We start from the raw sequence: 15930 nt of genomic DNA on the forward strand, positions 1-15930 counted from the left end.
GGTAGAAAGGATCACGACCTGGTAAGACGAGGGAGAAACTGACCTCCCGTTGTTCTTACTGATCCTTTTCCTTGTAGAAATATCTGAAGGGGAACTATCCATGTAAAGTTTACCGTTCTGCTTGAAAAACTTTCATCTAGTGTAAGTACAACTGCAAGCATAGGAAAAGTCCCTACCTTTCCCCACCTCCTCTCTCGGCTTCACTTTGTGGGTTTGAAAGTAATCTTGGGTTTTCTCAGTTTCAGTGTTTCCTGTGGATGCTTGATCCCTTTGTGCCTGCACAAAAGTTTCTGATTATGCTGCAGATTGAAGTAGTTGGTAGATAACTTGGCTTAACTGAATCATTCCACAGATTTGCTCACAGATCACGAATACAAATGAGAAGACCTGGTTGTGATGTAATTCTGCAGGACTTAAAACACCAGCTGACGGGGAATGTTTTGATGCTAGAAGGAAGCCCATACAGTGGATATTTTTATTAAAAGAGTGCCTGCTTTTGGCTGACCTTAAACTCTCTGTGAAGAGTTTAATCTGGTGGTTCCCAGACTTCTTTGACCAGGGGAATTCTGGTGGTCTGGGTGCATAATGGCAAGCTAGAGACGTTACACTCTTTCTAAAGATGTAGGCTACTCATTTATTAGTGACATGTAATGCTCGATGGGTTGTAGCTGGAACACAGGGTGAACCAAAGAAGTCCCATGTTTATGCTGGAATGTGACCTTGTCTCGAATGAGAAACTGTATGGATGTAGAAATGCCTAGGGACAAGGAGCTCAGCCATAACCTAAAACAGGTGGATGGCATTCCAGAAAGCTCTGAGCTACTTTCAGGGACCAAAAGGGACTATTCTCTGAAGTTCATTCTAACCTGGTGGTGCTAATTTGCTTAAGCTCCTCATAGTGAATGGAGGAAGAAAGGGTTCTGCAAAGGACCCTAATTTAGTCATTCTGAATCAGCCTATGAATCAGACTTATACTGCCTGTTGAAGGAGTTTAGTTAGATTAGCTTCATTAAGCTAAGTTAACCCTTGAAAGCATCACGCAGAGCGTATCAAAAATCACACTAGGTAAAATCAGTACAGTGCTGGGACAGAAGATCTCACAAGAGTCTTTCATTCTTCCTTCCTCTGATAGAAACAATGCTGAGATTTAGAACAATGTGAAATACTCCATTAAGTCATATGTGTATTTTTTTCCCCTCCATGATAGATAACCTTCCCAGAACTCGTTTTTCCGCCTGTGACATTTCATATTTACATTTCAAAATGTATATACACAAGAGAGTTCTTTTCTCTGCCTGTGGGTACATTTCCCTTCTAAACAAGAATTCAAAGATTATGTGTACTTATAAAGCAAATCATCATTCTGAGCAATATTTCCAGGTATTCTTAAAGACACCCATTTTACAAAGATTGCTGTCAGGGACTTTGTCTCCCCTGAGGGCAAACATGCTGCATTATCTGCCTTGTAGTGCCCAAGGTGAACACTCTGGCCTTGTCCTTAGTGCATGGAAGGCTATCGGCCATGGAGCCAGTCCTTCAAAATCCTGGAGGACCAGGATTAAGGAACATATCACAGAGTGCACCTATCTCCGTGCCACCAAAGCCATGGCAGAAGCTTTGTACTGTGGAGAATTAAATAGCCGTTAAAAAAAAATACATGACAGAAACTAAACACTTCAAAAGCTTAATACTAATGCTATATCTTTCTTGGTTTGTATCCACTTCTGATATAGAATCATTATTAATAATGAAAAAATGCTGATGAATCATGTGTCTGTCTTTATTTTCCCAGGTGTATAAGCTGTATATTGCATATTGGCACCCGTCTGATCAACATGGAGAACGTAAGCAGTGTGAAGGAATTCATTCTTCTGGGCCTTTCAAAGAACCAAGGGGTGCAGAAAATATGTTTTGTGGTGTTTTTGTTCTTCTATATTGTTACTGTGGCAGGAAATCTGCTCATCGTTGTCACTGTAGTTAGCAGTCAGAGTCTGAACTCCCCCATGTATTTCTTTCTCTGCCACCTGTCCATTGCAGATATTTGCTTCTCTTCTGCCTCAGCTCCCAAAATGATTGCTGACTTCCTTGTTGAGAAGAAAACCATTTCCTTTGGGGGTTGCATGGCACAGCTATTTGGGTTTCATATCTCCGGCGGCGCTGAGATCTTCATCCTCACAGTGATGGCCTATGATCGCTACTTTGCCATATGCAGACCCCTGCACTACACCACCCTCATGACCAGGCGTGTGTGTGGCTGGATGGTGATGGGTTCATGGGTGGGGGGCTTTGTGCACTCCCTGGTGCAGACCCTCATAACCATTAGCCTCCCTTTTTGCGGCCCCAACAAAATTGACCACTACCTCTGTGATGTCCATCCCCTACTACAACTGGCCTGTACCGACACCTATGTTGTGGGCATCATTGTCGTTGCCAATACCGGAATGATTGCTTTGGTCTCTTTCTTCATCCTGGTCACGTCCTACATTGTCATTTTGTTTTCCTTGAAAAGGCAAACGTACCAAGGGAAGAACAAAGCCCTCTCCACCTGTGGGTCCCACATTGCTGTGGTGATTCTCTTCTTTGGGCCATCCACTTTCACCTACATACGCCCATCCAGCAATCTCTCGGAGGACAAGAGGGTAGCTGTCTTTTACACTGTCATCACGCCCATGCTGAACCCACTCATCTACACGCTGAGAAATGAGGAGGTAAAAAGTGCCATAAGAAAACTGTGGAATGGAAAAGTCTGGAGTGAAAAGGGTGAGGTGTAGAACTGTGGCAACATTTTCTCAGGAGCTGAGAAAATCAAGTCTCTCTCACTATAATTCCATTTTGGAAAATTTACTGAAAGCTCCCTTTTGAAGAAAAGCTTGGTTTTAGCTGTTGCAGTAATTAGGAAGACACTGAAAGTTCATGTTTTGATTGGAATGGCATTGTAAACTCTGTGACTAGCAGGGATTCCCTTTATGTTCTCTTTTTGAATAGCACAGGCCCAGGACTGGGGCTTCCAAGCACTGTCGAGACACCAGCAAATAAATAAATGAATGCTATCAAAAATATTAAAATGTGTTCCATGCAGAGCATCCCATTAGTCCGAGCTCTCCCGGGTGTAAACTTTCCGTCAGACAAACTCCATCTACTCTGTAATCTACTCAGCTAGGAAACGATGGCCCAAGGTGTCTGCAAGGCTGTTGGTCACCTGCTGCTGGAAGCAATTGTACCAAAGGCTTCCTTCTCCTTTACTTTGGAGTAAATGCCTTCTTAGGAGTACTGCATTGTCATATGCTGAATCCATGGGTTAGCAATTAAACTGCTGGTATTAGATGCTGGCTGGGTCATTTGCTGATGCAGGTGATATGAGGAGAAGCTTCTCCCCTTCCCATTCCAGTGCAACTCTCTGCCTTTCTGCAGTAGTTCACCTATCACTAATGCCCTCCTTCCTAGCCATCCCCTCTGCCCTTCATCTCTGCCTCAGATTTTGCATTTTACTGTTTAGACTAATAGAGAATCAAAGATCCAAGTGAAAGATAAATTGCTCACCGTAGGAAATTGTCGCCACCAAAGAAAGCATTTGGGGGCAAGGAAAGCATTGGGGGGCACAATTTTATGTGTCAGTGAAAAAAAAGAGTTATTCAGTAATAATTCCTGTGTGCAGGATAACTCCTAGCCCAACAGGGCACATCTACAGGCCCAGGCAAAGGAAGAAACATGTATTCCAAGGGAATAGCTGGAGCAGCTACTCCTGCAGGAGGGAAGAGAAGAAATGTGAAGATGGAAGATTAAATCATCTCAGAGCCAGTCACAGCTGCCACAGGGAGGTTAGTTGTAGCAGCTAAGGTTCTCCACAAGGCCAAAGGAGCCACGAGGAGCCACGGGACCCTGACTCCTACCTTGCCAGGAGGAAAAGAGCAAATGAGCTGCGTGAGGGAGAAAGACATCTGTGTAATGCACTCTGAAAGTAACTAAAGCACTTTCTTTTTTCTTCCTTCACTTCACGTTCCCTATAAACACTTGCTTGCACTTGTGTTGCACCTTAACATGGCTTAAGTGTGATTCAAGATAAGAAGGTGTTCCCTGCACAGGAGAGCGGCACATCTACAGACCAAACCCTGGGACAATGTCAGAAATGCTCTGGTTCCCCGAATGTCCTCTGCTCTATGCAGGGGGTGGCAGAGTGGGTTCCCATTTCACAGGCATGCACCAGTACACTGCGGACGTCTCAGTGTCTTCTGCTCACCGTGGTGGGTTATGTGGATGGCAGCCAGCAGGACGGAACTGGGATAAATCCTGATTCTCAAGGCTTAGAGGGATAGTGTCCCTCAGACCCGGGCCAGCATGTCCCTCACCCAGCATTCACACTCTGTGGACACAGCTAAAGGTGGGACCATCCCCACCTATTTGTAGCAGTCTAAATTCTTCATGCAATGAAGGACAGTTGTCTAGCTGAGCACCATTGTCAACAGAGAGGGACAGGCGCCTTCAGAGGTTGGTCTCACCATAGGTGGGGCAGGTAGAAAGACAGATGGGGCCCACTGACCCCCTTCATACTGAAACTGCTGAGGGGTTAGGGCACACGGCCAGTTCAAGCTAAGGCTTATAATTTTAAAACTGTTTTTTTTCTTTTAAATGTTTTGGGGAAGAACGCCATGATTTTTCTGATTTCTCTTCCGGCTGCTGGATGCTAGCAGGCAACAGCGGGACCATAGCTTATGGAAAGCGACTACAACAACAACATTTGATTCCTCTACACATTGGCCCAGATTCTTATAATGACTTAATATGTGGACTAAACAGCTGCTTCTATATTTTGCATTGCCTGAGTAAAAATACCTGGCAAGTAGTGAGGCCTGACCACAAACATTTTTAAAGTCTTGAAATGATTTCCTCGTTTACTTCTTGTTTCAAACGTGTACAGACCAGATGTCTAAGTGCCAACAGTCATATAGCACAGTTCTGATATTTATTTATGCTGCAAACATGCAATGGTAAGAGCAAGTTAATAAGAAAGAAGAAAGCATATGTGAAATATTGTCTTGGAAGGGAAAAATATCTGACACGTGTAAGAGACATCTTTACGCAAAAAATGTTTGATTGCAAGGGTAATGTGAACACAAACTCTTGCAAATGGTCAGCCATGACATTGATTTTAAATAGAAATGTTTCCAAAAGAAGCACATAGCTAATGCTAAATGAAGTCCATTTATCTGGACAGCATTGGAAAGCAAGCAAGAAAGCAAGCAAACCCCCACACAATGTGACATGGTCTAGGTGATCACGCTCCAGAGTCACCCTGTAGAGATTACTCTAATAGCTGTCCAAAATATATACTTTAGCTCCCCGTCCACTGATTCTTTCTGACAAAGAAAACTTCACATGCCTCTGCGATCTCATTGCTTCTGGTAAGCTTGTGCTTCTGCTGTGCAATTTACTTGAAATATTTCTGCCACAACTTCCCCATCTGGAGAGAGAGAGAGAGACAGAGACAGAGACAGAGAGACAGAGAGAGAGAGAGAGAGAGAGAGAGAGAGAGAGAGAGATGTTCTTGCAGATGCTCTTGGAAGTTGTTTTTGCAGAATGAGAAATGGAGCTAGACATTCAGGCTGTCCGTTTCATCCCCTGTAGTTTTCAGCCCTGGCAGAGATGTGGACTGCTCTCGTGACACACAAGAAGCAGCTTGGAGCTGAGAGGTTTTGATGAAACTGCCTGAAGTGGTCCGAGAAGGTCATCAGAGGAGAATAGCAGGCAAACTGTTGGAGACTAGCAAATATAAACTGTGTAAGTTTTCTGATCTTGCTTCTTTGCTTTGTTCAAGCATGACTATGAAATCCTGCCTTTGAAAAGAGGCATTACTGTTGAGTGGCTTTTGTGAGGTGCATTTTATGAAGTAGAAAGTACTCAATTTTTTTTACCCTTTGTTTTAATTGGTGTCTTCTTTGCTTATTTTTCAGTTATATGCCGTTTCCAGAAATATCTGTCAAAAGGAAGTTTCTGGTGTTACAGAGTCAAGGAGTCAATAGGTAGCTGCAGCACTGCCTATGTACTCAGTCTTAACTTGTCCCCTCTAGCTGTACACATCGTGGCAACAATGCTCTTAACACACACGCTTTGGGCTTCCCCACACTGCTTTCCCTCTGCCCACGGAGTGGCATGGAGATAGGGATGGAGACATGAAAGAATATTTCCTCTGCTGCTGAAGTTGGAGGGTGGAAGAGGCAGAGATCTCGTGAGAAAGAACTGATTGACCTGTGATTGTGGAACAGGGTTAAGAGCCCAAAGGACTTGCCAGTATTGTGGACATTGTTATGCAGCTCTTGCCATCTATCTTTTCAGTGTAGAAACTGAACACTAGTGATACTTGCGTACTGCACTAGAGTGCAGCAAAGGTGAATACAAGGGTGTTGGTGAGTAAAGGAGATTCAGCAGCAGTGTATTTATTACCCCGGTGGCATCACAGGTGTGTTTATGGGGGTTTCCATGCCTAGTCCAGAACTTGGCTGAGGTGTACAAAAACCTTACGGACATATCGTTAATGCAGATTATCTCCAGTATTCACCCATGTACTGTAGGAAAGGTGGTCTGAGAAAATACAAGCCTGCTCTTTTGGAGACTGAGGTCGCAACCCAGAAACTCATGAGCAATAACCGGAACCAATCCACACAAGATGTAGCCCAGTACAGCACATATAGGACAATGACTCTCCTGCTTCAGGTTTCCTGGCATGCCTTGAACATGGTCTGATTTCACTTAGGGCGCCTTAAAGACAGTTTGTGCCTAAAGGCACATCTCTGCTAAACAGACATGAGGTAGGTGTCCACTTTACCTCCTCCAGAAGGATCTACACTGATAGTTGAAGTGATGTTAATTAACCAGCTGCCTTGTGTCATGATGTGAACACTGATGGTTGCACAGAAATGCATGGACATTCTACCAGAGTCAGAGAGCAATAGCAAGGACTAGTTCTGTTGAATTCCCTCAGAGGGTTGAAAAAGAAGGTACGTTCACTGCTTGAGCAGAATTCCTTAGGGGATGACTAGCGTGTTGAGACTCAAATCAAAACATGCACTATCCTTCTCAGTCAGTTTTTCGTTTCCAAATCAACACTTCAAAAGTGGATGTTTAGGCAACCTAGTGACTAGTCTTCCTTTTTAAAAGGGGCAAAGATCAGAAATATGAATCTGGAGGATATTTCCACCAACTCCCTCAAGCAAATAAATGGACCTCCCTATTACACACTTCAGTAATACATTCTGAGTTAGAAATCAACTGTCACCCCTTGAGAGAAGCATTGACTTTGAAAGGAAACTTTCCCCAAAAGGCATAAAAGGGAATACATTGATATTGAACATACCAGTGATCAATATGGATGTGTACTGATAACACTGTGTTTCTAATGCCATCACAGGTGGCTTTATTCTGTGCTTCAGGTGCTGTCAACGTGACGTATGTGAAGAATAAAAACAATGTGATGGAGTTTGTCTTCCAGGGACTCACACAAGATGATACATTAGCAAAAGTATGCTTCACATTCTTCTTAGTCTTCTATGCCACTGTTATTCTTGGAAACCTGCTTATCATCATCACTATACAGAACAGTCAACAGCTGGACTCTCCCGTGCACTTCTTCCTGAGCTACTTGTCCTTTGTAGATATCAGTTACTCTACTGTCACAGTTCCCAAACTCATTTATGACCTTCTTGCTGAAAAGGAGACCATCTCTTTTGTGGGCTGCATAGCACAGCTCTTTGGGGTCCATCTCAGCCATGGGGAGGCAAAGAGAAGTGTTCAGGAGGGACTTCTCAGGAATGTTGTTCTATTTTTAGCATGGCTGTTCAGAAAAGAACTGAAACTAAATTCAAAGTTATCTGTAGCTCTCATCTTTCTTTGGAAACTGTCAGTCAAAAGAATGTGAGCATACTGTCACCAGTCAAACCCGAGCCTTTGGGGTGGTATTGTGGCTTTTACCTTTAGACACCTTAGAGCTGTGTAAGTCTCAGGTCTAGGCTTCTCCTGGCATTAAGAGGATAACTAGGTATTTTGAGAGGTTATGCTTTCCCACTAGCTCCTACGAGCTTCGGAGAGTGGCGTCTGCTCACGTTTCTACACAAAAAAAGTGATGGTGGTGCTAAGCTTCCAAGAGAAAGCAAATCCTTCAGGATGGCACAGCACAAGCAGGTTTCATCTCACATATATTGGTGTGCTGACATGAGGTGCCTCAACTTGAGAGAGCTGCTGAAGACAGCAAGAGATCTTTGAGGGGACTGCGATTCATTGCATGGTAAATAGGAGCATGAGAGGAGCAGGATGCTGCACTAGGTGTCTGCCTTACAGTGAAGGGTGACATACACTGTACTAGGCTTTCCAAGGCTCCCAGGAACACTGATGGACACAGAGGCCATTCCCCAATGCCAGGCATTCACTCCGATTTTCATCAGTCTGTGCCAGCCTGGTGTCTCTGGGAACGCTTCATTTAAAGGAGCTCTGCTAACACCTTTCCAAGGCCTTGACCTTATGTCATAGCTGAGCTTTGTAATCTGTCAGAGCAGCAATCCAAGCACGGTTAAATACCATAGTCAATGCTGGAGCCACAATCCAGTTTAATCGTCGGGACATTTTTCACCGCTTTATTTAGAGACTGGATGAAGTTTCATACTTTGGCCAGTCGTCTGGTGCTTTACACTATAAAGATCTAAGGAACAGGTATCTCAGTGGAAATACGGGTATCTAATATCTCTCCATACTCCATAAGATATAACCTGATTCCTAGCTGAACACTGAAAATTTCCCTAAAATTCTTAACAGTACTGTTCTTGATCCATCGAGTTTTCCTCAGCTGTTTGCAGCAGGGAAACCCCCAAATGCCCCTAGGACCTCCTGACTCTAGGCAATGCTGTTCTACTGCAAATGGACTTACTTTAGCATTGCTGTCATGACAAGTGATTCAAGGCGGGGATTTCCCCAAATCTCCTCCTGGAACTGAGATTTGGGGAAGGGAAGAAGAGGAACAGGATTCTGGATGGTGGATCAGAAGGCTTTCTTAGAAAAGCAAACTGTAGATTTGAAGAGACAGCAGCTCTTTAACATTTTAAATTCCCTAATTTTGTCTGGGTTCCTCCAGGTGGAGACTAAGGGATAGGTGAATGCAGGGCTTATGATAATCTGTTCTTTTTTTATGATATTTGTCAGAAAGCATATTTAGGTTTGTGATTGTGATTCCTGATTGAAACATGCTGCCGGTTCTGCTGATGCTTAGCTCTTGATGGCTTTGACTATCTTAAACATCAGCGCAGAGAGAGGTGTGCAGACATGACTCATTGCTGTGCAGGGAAGCTCTTTGATGACAACCTACCTGTCTTTCTCTGGAAGAGGAGTAGTGTACATTGCTCTTCCCAGAAACCTGTAAACATACACAGGAAAATAAAATGATGCCTGTGGTTTCTTCTCAAGCTATTTCCTTCCTGTGAGCTGGGAGTCCACTGAAAGAGACAATTTTGGACACCTCAGAAATCTGGTTTAAAAAGCTCACTTCTCTGTTCAAGATAAGGACAGCGCAACATTGATATGTGCAAAAACAGTGAACTTCACATATCTGATGATACTTAATAATCAGAAACAAGAGATAAACCTTGAGCTTCAGCCTCTGCAGCAACAGAAAGATGACAACTAGCAGCACCAAAAGGCTACATTTTCACATTCTTTTTCCTGCATTTTAGGACCATCAGGCCAGTGGGATAATAGTGCATAGAGTCCAAATGCTTTTACTACCCCGTGCATATTCTAATTTTAGCGTTACTGAGATAAATGGCTTCTGAGATAGTGATGGCCTTTAATCATCACTACTTGATCAAAATTCAGACTATAACATACTGAAGATAAGTTTTCTCCCCAGCCGTGTGTCTTTGGGCAAAAATAATGATGTTTCGCAGTCATATCAGCTCTCTGTAAAATATGCTGGCAGCAGTTTGAAAGAAAGAGACTTGTAAAATCCTTCTTTAAGGTGCCATAGATGATCACAGGGACACAATCTTTGCTATAGTTATGCACAGCTTTAAGGAGAGGAAGTCAGGGGAAATAACAGCCCTAACAGGCTTGCAGTGAAATGCAAAGGGAATCCGCGAGACCTCTTTCCATCCCCCTTTGACTGTAAGCCTTATGCAGAGGCAGGAACCTCTCACCTGTCTGAGATTAATTCTGTCACTTTCAGCTCAGTAAAGATTTCAACTCCTTCTGCCAACTGAGGGACAGCATTTGTAAACTCAGCCAGAAGGGATGAAACATCTACTAGAGATAGAACACCTATCCTTAGAGCTAGCTTAGTTGAATTGATAAAAGGATTCCAAAGCCTTTCCCAACTTTCTCATCTCCCAGAAATGATTGGTCGTTTATTCTCAAAATCACATTGATGACAGACACGTAGTTGGTAAGTCACCATCTTATTTCAGCATTCTTTAAGTGAAAGAACACTGCAGCTTGATTAACTTTCAAATTATGTCCAATGTCCTTAAAATAACCACCAATTCACTCAGTTGCCTCAAGTGGATTGCTGATATGTGGAGATGAAAAGCAGGAATAAGTTCTTGTTACTTCACAATGGTAGCAAAATTAGAAGTCAATCTTTTTGCATTTCTGTAGTTTTTTCATGTTTCCAGGCAGAAGGGGAAAAAGGAGGTAGTAGTGAGTGACAGAAGAGGGAGATTTAAGAGAAGAGGGACAGTTACTTTCCCTCGTGTTTGGGGGGCAAAAACACGGGTGTCTCTTCTCCAAGATTTCCTTTGCAGAACTTCAGGTTCTGTGTGTTGCACTGGAAGAGGCTACTCCTTTCAAATACTGAAGACGTAGCAGAAGTGGCCATAAATTCAAATCACATTGCTTTTCTCCTCTTGAATATCTCTGAAAGCTTTTTCTCATCTTGACGGACTGGTGGTTTTCCTACATGAGCAAACGTTCCTAATAGAACAGAGAACTGCAATTCTGTGCCATGCACTCCTCAGGCAGGAGTCCTGTTTGTGCTTGGAACTTGCAAGTTAAGAGTCAGGATTCCTCCAGCTTTCAGCAGCAGAGGAACACAGTCTTTCAAGATAGAAGTTGTAGATACAACCAGTTAAAAGTCCACCTAAAATCCCTTCTAACAATTAAGTACCTTTCTGAATCTCCCCCTTGGAAGCTGATCAAATCTTCCTTGGAAGTCCTACTCTTTGTACCAAGGTTTTGATAAATTCTCCCCAAACAAAGTTCTCTTTCTAACAAGTCTGCTGAAGTTTCTCTGATATGACCTAAAACTCTCCTCAGAGCATCCTTCACCTCCTTATTCCTTAGGCTGTAGCTGATAAGATTCAGCACTGCAGTCACCACTGTAGAGAACAGAGAGGCCCATTTATCTCAGTCCAATGAGCAGCTGGATGTTGGGCTACCGCACATAAAAACGGTGCTGCCATAAAACAAGAAGAGAGCTCTCAGATGGGAAGCACAGGTGGAGAAGGCTTTGCATCTGCCCTTGGAGGAGTGGATCCTCAGGGTGGTGGAGATGAGGTAGATGGAGGAGATGAGAATTGCCAGAGATGTGAAGATGCCACGAAACACACCAAAAATGTGAAGTACCGTCTCTTTGCTATAGGTGTCAGAGCATGAAAGCTGGATCCTAGGGGGATGTCACAGAAATAATGACCGATAACACCAAAGTCACAGAAAGAGAATGTGAAGGTGGAGATAGTTTGCGCAAGTGCGTGGACAAAGCCAGTGAAACAGGAGATGATTACCATCTGTGTACAGGCTTTTGAGGACATGACAGTTGCATAAAGGAGAGGGTTACAGAGAGCCACATGCAGTCATATGCCATTACTGCCAGCAGGAGACACACAACACTAGCCATGAGGAGACAAGTGAATAGCTGTGCCACACAGGCACTGACTGAAATGGCTCTCCTCACTGCTGAAGAGTTCACCAGCAACCTTGGGGAGAGAGCTGAGGAGTAACAGAAATCCACAGAAGCCAAGTTACTGAGGGAAAGGTACACAGTGTGTGAAGCCGGGGGATCAACCTTCATCTACATGATCCTTCCAAGATTCCCTATTAATGTGCTTAAAAAAAGCGGGTTACCTTCACCTCTTGGCTTTCTGTTAGTCCAGAGAGGATAAACTCAATGGCCACACAGTGATTCCTCTCAGGCATGTTGCCAGCACACTCATATCATCTCCCGACAAGAAACTGGTTCAACACCTAGAAGTGATGGGAAACTGGCAACACACAATTGATTGTCTCAGTAGCCACAAGGAAGTACGGCGCATTTTCATCATAGCTTCTGACTAGACTTCTTTAATTATGCATTGAAATGACTTGTGATACAAGGGAGTACTGTTCCTATTTTTCAGGTGAGATAAGAAAGCGCAGAAAGATAAAATAATTTATTCAAAAGGCAGCAGCAGCACTGTGAAACACAAGTCCTAGTCTGGCACTACAATGGTTTTTGTGTGACCTCTTTTAGTGTGCCTTTTTTAAGGAAAAAAGTCTGCTTTTCTTGAGGACATCTATGGAGCATTCTTCTCCCCTCACTCGTGGCCACGGTTGGTTGTACAGGATCATCCAAATGGCCCACTCCAAGGGCAATGGCCCGCTTGTTCCTGAAGATACATGGTCTTGACACTAGTTCAGACATCATTCTTCCTGTATTGCAATCACCAATACATTTTTTGCCTACTAGCTAACTCCCCCGGGCATTGGTAGCAGGGTAGTTAGAGCTCAGTATGGGCCACAAAGTCCGTTAACAGGGCAAAGCAGCCCCCATTCAGCCTTGCTGAAATAGGAATATAATGGTTAGGCTGCAGCTGTGCCAACTTGCTAAGACCTGCCTTAATTACATGGACCTCCACCACCCTGACCTTTGGGGCTGCAACTTGTAAACATACAAATAACAAATCCACATCCTGGCAGAAGAAAGTAAGAGTTTCCTCTCTTGAAAGAAATGGTGCCACGCACTAAATGGCAACAGCAGGAGGAAAACTCAGCTTTGCATCTTCCCAAAGAGGAGGAGATACCACAAGACCGTCCAGGTTTGGCTGAGAAAGGAGTTCTCATTTGCTTGCATCCCTGTTGTCAAGGAAAAGTGGCCATCTTCTGCTCAGGAATAAATTGGGAAGAGTCACCAAATGAAATACTTTCCAATTAGAGGGTGAAAAATCTCATGCTAAAAGGGAAGGAATCCTGAACAAGAAGGGAATCATTCATCCCTGTAAAGGTTCTACCAGCTTCACCTCACACGAGAAATTATTCTTAATCTATTGGAGGTTACCAGTAACCTGGCTGACGCTCTCAAAGCAGAGTTCTTATCATGTGGGTGACTGAATGGAGGTTTCAATTCTTGCTGAGGTCTGTTTCTAGCACAGGCTTCAAGGTATTGCATATGTACAAAACTATTCTCTTACTGAACTGTTTCATCCAGAAAGGCAAGAGTATCTACTCTGTACTGTAGATACTGTCTGTACTGTAGATACCAAGCCAGTTTATTCCCCCCTTGAGCCAAATCTTCAGAAGTACTTGCCCTTTTCAAGAAGCAGACAGCAGGATTAAAACCAGCCTATAATGGTTAGGTACACAGTTTAAGTGAGCAAAATGCTTACCCTGCTTAGATGCACAAAAGACCAAAAAACTGAAGGAGGAAATTTCCCTCTCCTGCCCCAACGTGAGTGATCAAACACTGGATTAGGTGCAAATTTGTACAATCTCCATCTGCGCTGACATTTAAAATTCAGCTGGATCGGGCCGGAGCAATCTGATCTGACTGAACCTACTCTGAGGAGGATGTTGGACTTGATGACCTCCAGAAATCCTTCCCAACCTAAATGATTCTATGATTCCATCTGCAGATTGAAAATGATCTTTTTGATCTCTAAAATGAAGAAATAGGCCTACCTTCCTTGCATGAAGGTGCGAGATATTTTATGCCATATTGACCCCAGAAATAAACTCTTATTTCAAAAGCTACAAATATTTCATGTACCTTCGTAATAGTGAGTAGCTTCCTTCTTCACTACAAAGACATCTTACTGAAACAAGTCAGAAGATTTATCTAAACAGAAAAACTTTAGGATTTCAGATTTACAATAGAGCCCCTCCCTGCTCCAGATAAATGCCCAGATAAATGTTCTTTGCTTCGATGTTTGCAGAACTATGCAGTTCAGTACTGCCTTTGGAGCAACAGCTCATTCTTTTCCCTGTATGTTGCAGCTGACCTGCAGCCTGGGCGTTGTGAAACATTAGTGGAGTGACACGCTGAGAAACAACTTCAATATGAAATGTGATATTCTAACACTCAGCTTGCCGCTTTGGAACTCTTTCTTCAGAAAAATGGTGTTACTGAAGTACTTGGTGTACTTATGACTCTCGATGCAGTTTAATGTCTGTAAATTAGATCTCCTGCAAGACACCAGGCCTTAATTAGGAGTCTCAGCAGATGCACTGTAATGAAGAATCTTTCTGTGAATTAATTTCCCCTACCCTTGGTTAGGGGTCTAGTCAACATCTATTCTGGGCTCCCCCTATAGACAAAGGAAGCAATATCACCTTCAAAGGACAATTCATCTCATCTTAAGATAAGTGTGATAAGCAGAAGGAATCATCCTCTACGGGTGTCTTTGTTGTCATTGATTACAGGACATGCCCGTCTCATTCCCTGCCCTTACTACTTTTTACTAGTGAAACTGATGACATAAGTATCCTAGCAAATTCAGTGAACCCTGGTCATGCCTGTCCCTATCAACTCTCCAGAAAGCCCAAGTACCTTGGATTTAGATCATTAACTTCCAGATAACTATAGCAAAAGAAGAGCAATTCCACCTGGCATGAGTAATTCCCTAGCCCATGAGACTAAGGGACAGGGTAAGAAATAAGAAGTACAAAATAGCTGTACAGTAATGGCATGGTGGAAAGAAAGCCTCAGCATCCTCAAACTCACCGCTGCTCCTGTTACTGCCATTCTTTCTTCTCACCTTGGCATCTCTATCTTCCTTGCTTTTTTGCACCTGATTTATCAGCCAGAGCTCAAGGGTAAGGAATAAGATCTATTGAAAAAAATTAACAGAGCTTTAGACTGCAAACTTTAATATAGATTCTTTTAATAATAACAAGACCATATTCATGTAAATAGCAGTACAGTGTAAGATATCAGAGGAATCAGTTCTGCTTATCTGACTCTGAAGAGCTGCAGTGCAACTCCGTGGAGTTTAAGCATTAAGTATGCCATCTGAATGTGAATCCACCTCTGTTATTAATTATGATCAAACTTGATAATTCTTCCTCTCATTAAAATGCACAGTCCTGATACACAGTTAGCTGGTTTTTCCACAGAAGACTCCTGTTGTCTCTAATAACACATCTACCCTTGGACTCGTGTCCTTTGTTAGATAACCTCTTTGGCTCATGGACCATCTAGTTTCAGGCAGCCTGCTCATCTGTGGAGCAGATATTTTGCTGTGATAACCTGTTCATGTGTGGACCATCCAGGCTCAGATTATATGTCCATCCATCGAGGTAGATTTTTCTTCAAATGCAGATATAAAGTTCTTCAAGTAGTTAAATGCTGGTGATTTGCTTAGAGTTCTGGTGCGTCTCTCTGTTCTTGCAACCTCTCTCTGTTCTTGCAATATCACTGGACACTTATTGAAATTACTTTACGATAAGAAGACAGCTGTTCTGGGAAGCTGAGGAGCCTTTGAGACATACGAACAAAGACCCTTCCCCTGATTCTGGCAGGAGTTTAAGGACATCTCTACCTGCCAGAAAAGCTAGCTTACTTGTGCTGCTTCGAGGGCTTAGAGGTTGTTCGACAAACTGTTGGCCTTCAGAGCAGAGAGCTGAATTGGGTTACTCAGCTGAAGAGTGATCTGCTCTGACTGTCCCTAGCAGGGAAAGTCATCAGTGGGGCTTAGGCAGGCAGAAATG

The 15930-nt window shown here is 43.3% G+C and overlaps 1 protein-coding gene across 1 annotated transcript; it reads left to right on the plus strand.

Annotated features, from left to right (window-relative positions):
* Positions 1-1835: 1835 nt before the first annotated feature.
* LOC136991934 (olfactory receptor 4S2-like) lies at positions 1836-2741 on the plus strand (the record flags this gene model as incomplete). The annotated part of the gene is made up of 1 exon (XM_067295431.1): positions 1836-2741. A coding segment is annotated over exon 1 (906 nt), but the record flags the coding sequence as incomplete, so codon positions are not given.
* Between the last annotated feature and the right edge of the window lie 13189 nt (positions 2742-15930).

This window comes from Apteryx mantelli, chromosome 4, assembly GCF_036417845.1.
Source record: "Apteryx mantelli isolate bAptMan1 chromosome 4, bAptMan1.hap1, whole genome shotgun sequence".
Lineage (NCBI taxonomy): Eukaryota > Metazoa > Chordata > Aves > Apterygiformes > Apterygidae > Apteryx > Apteryx mantelli.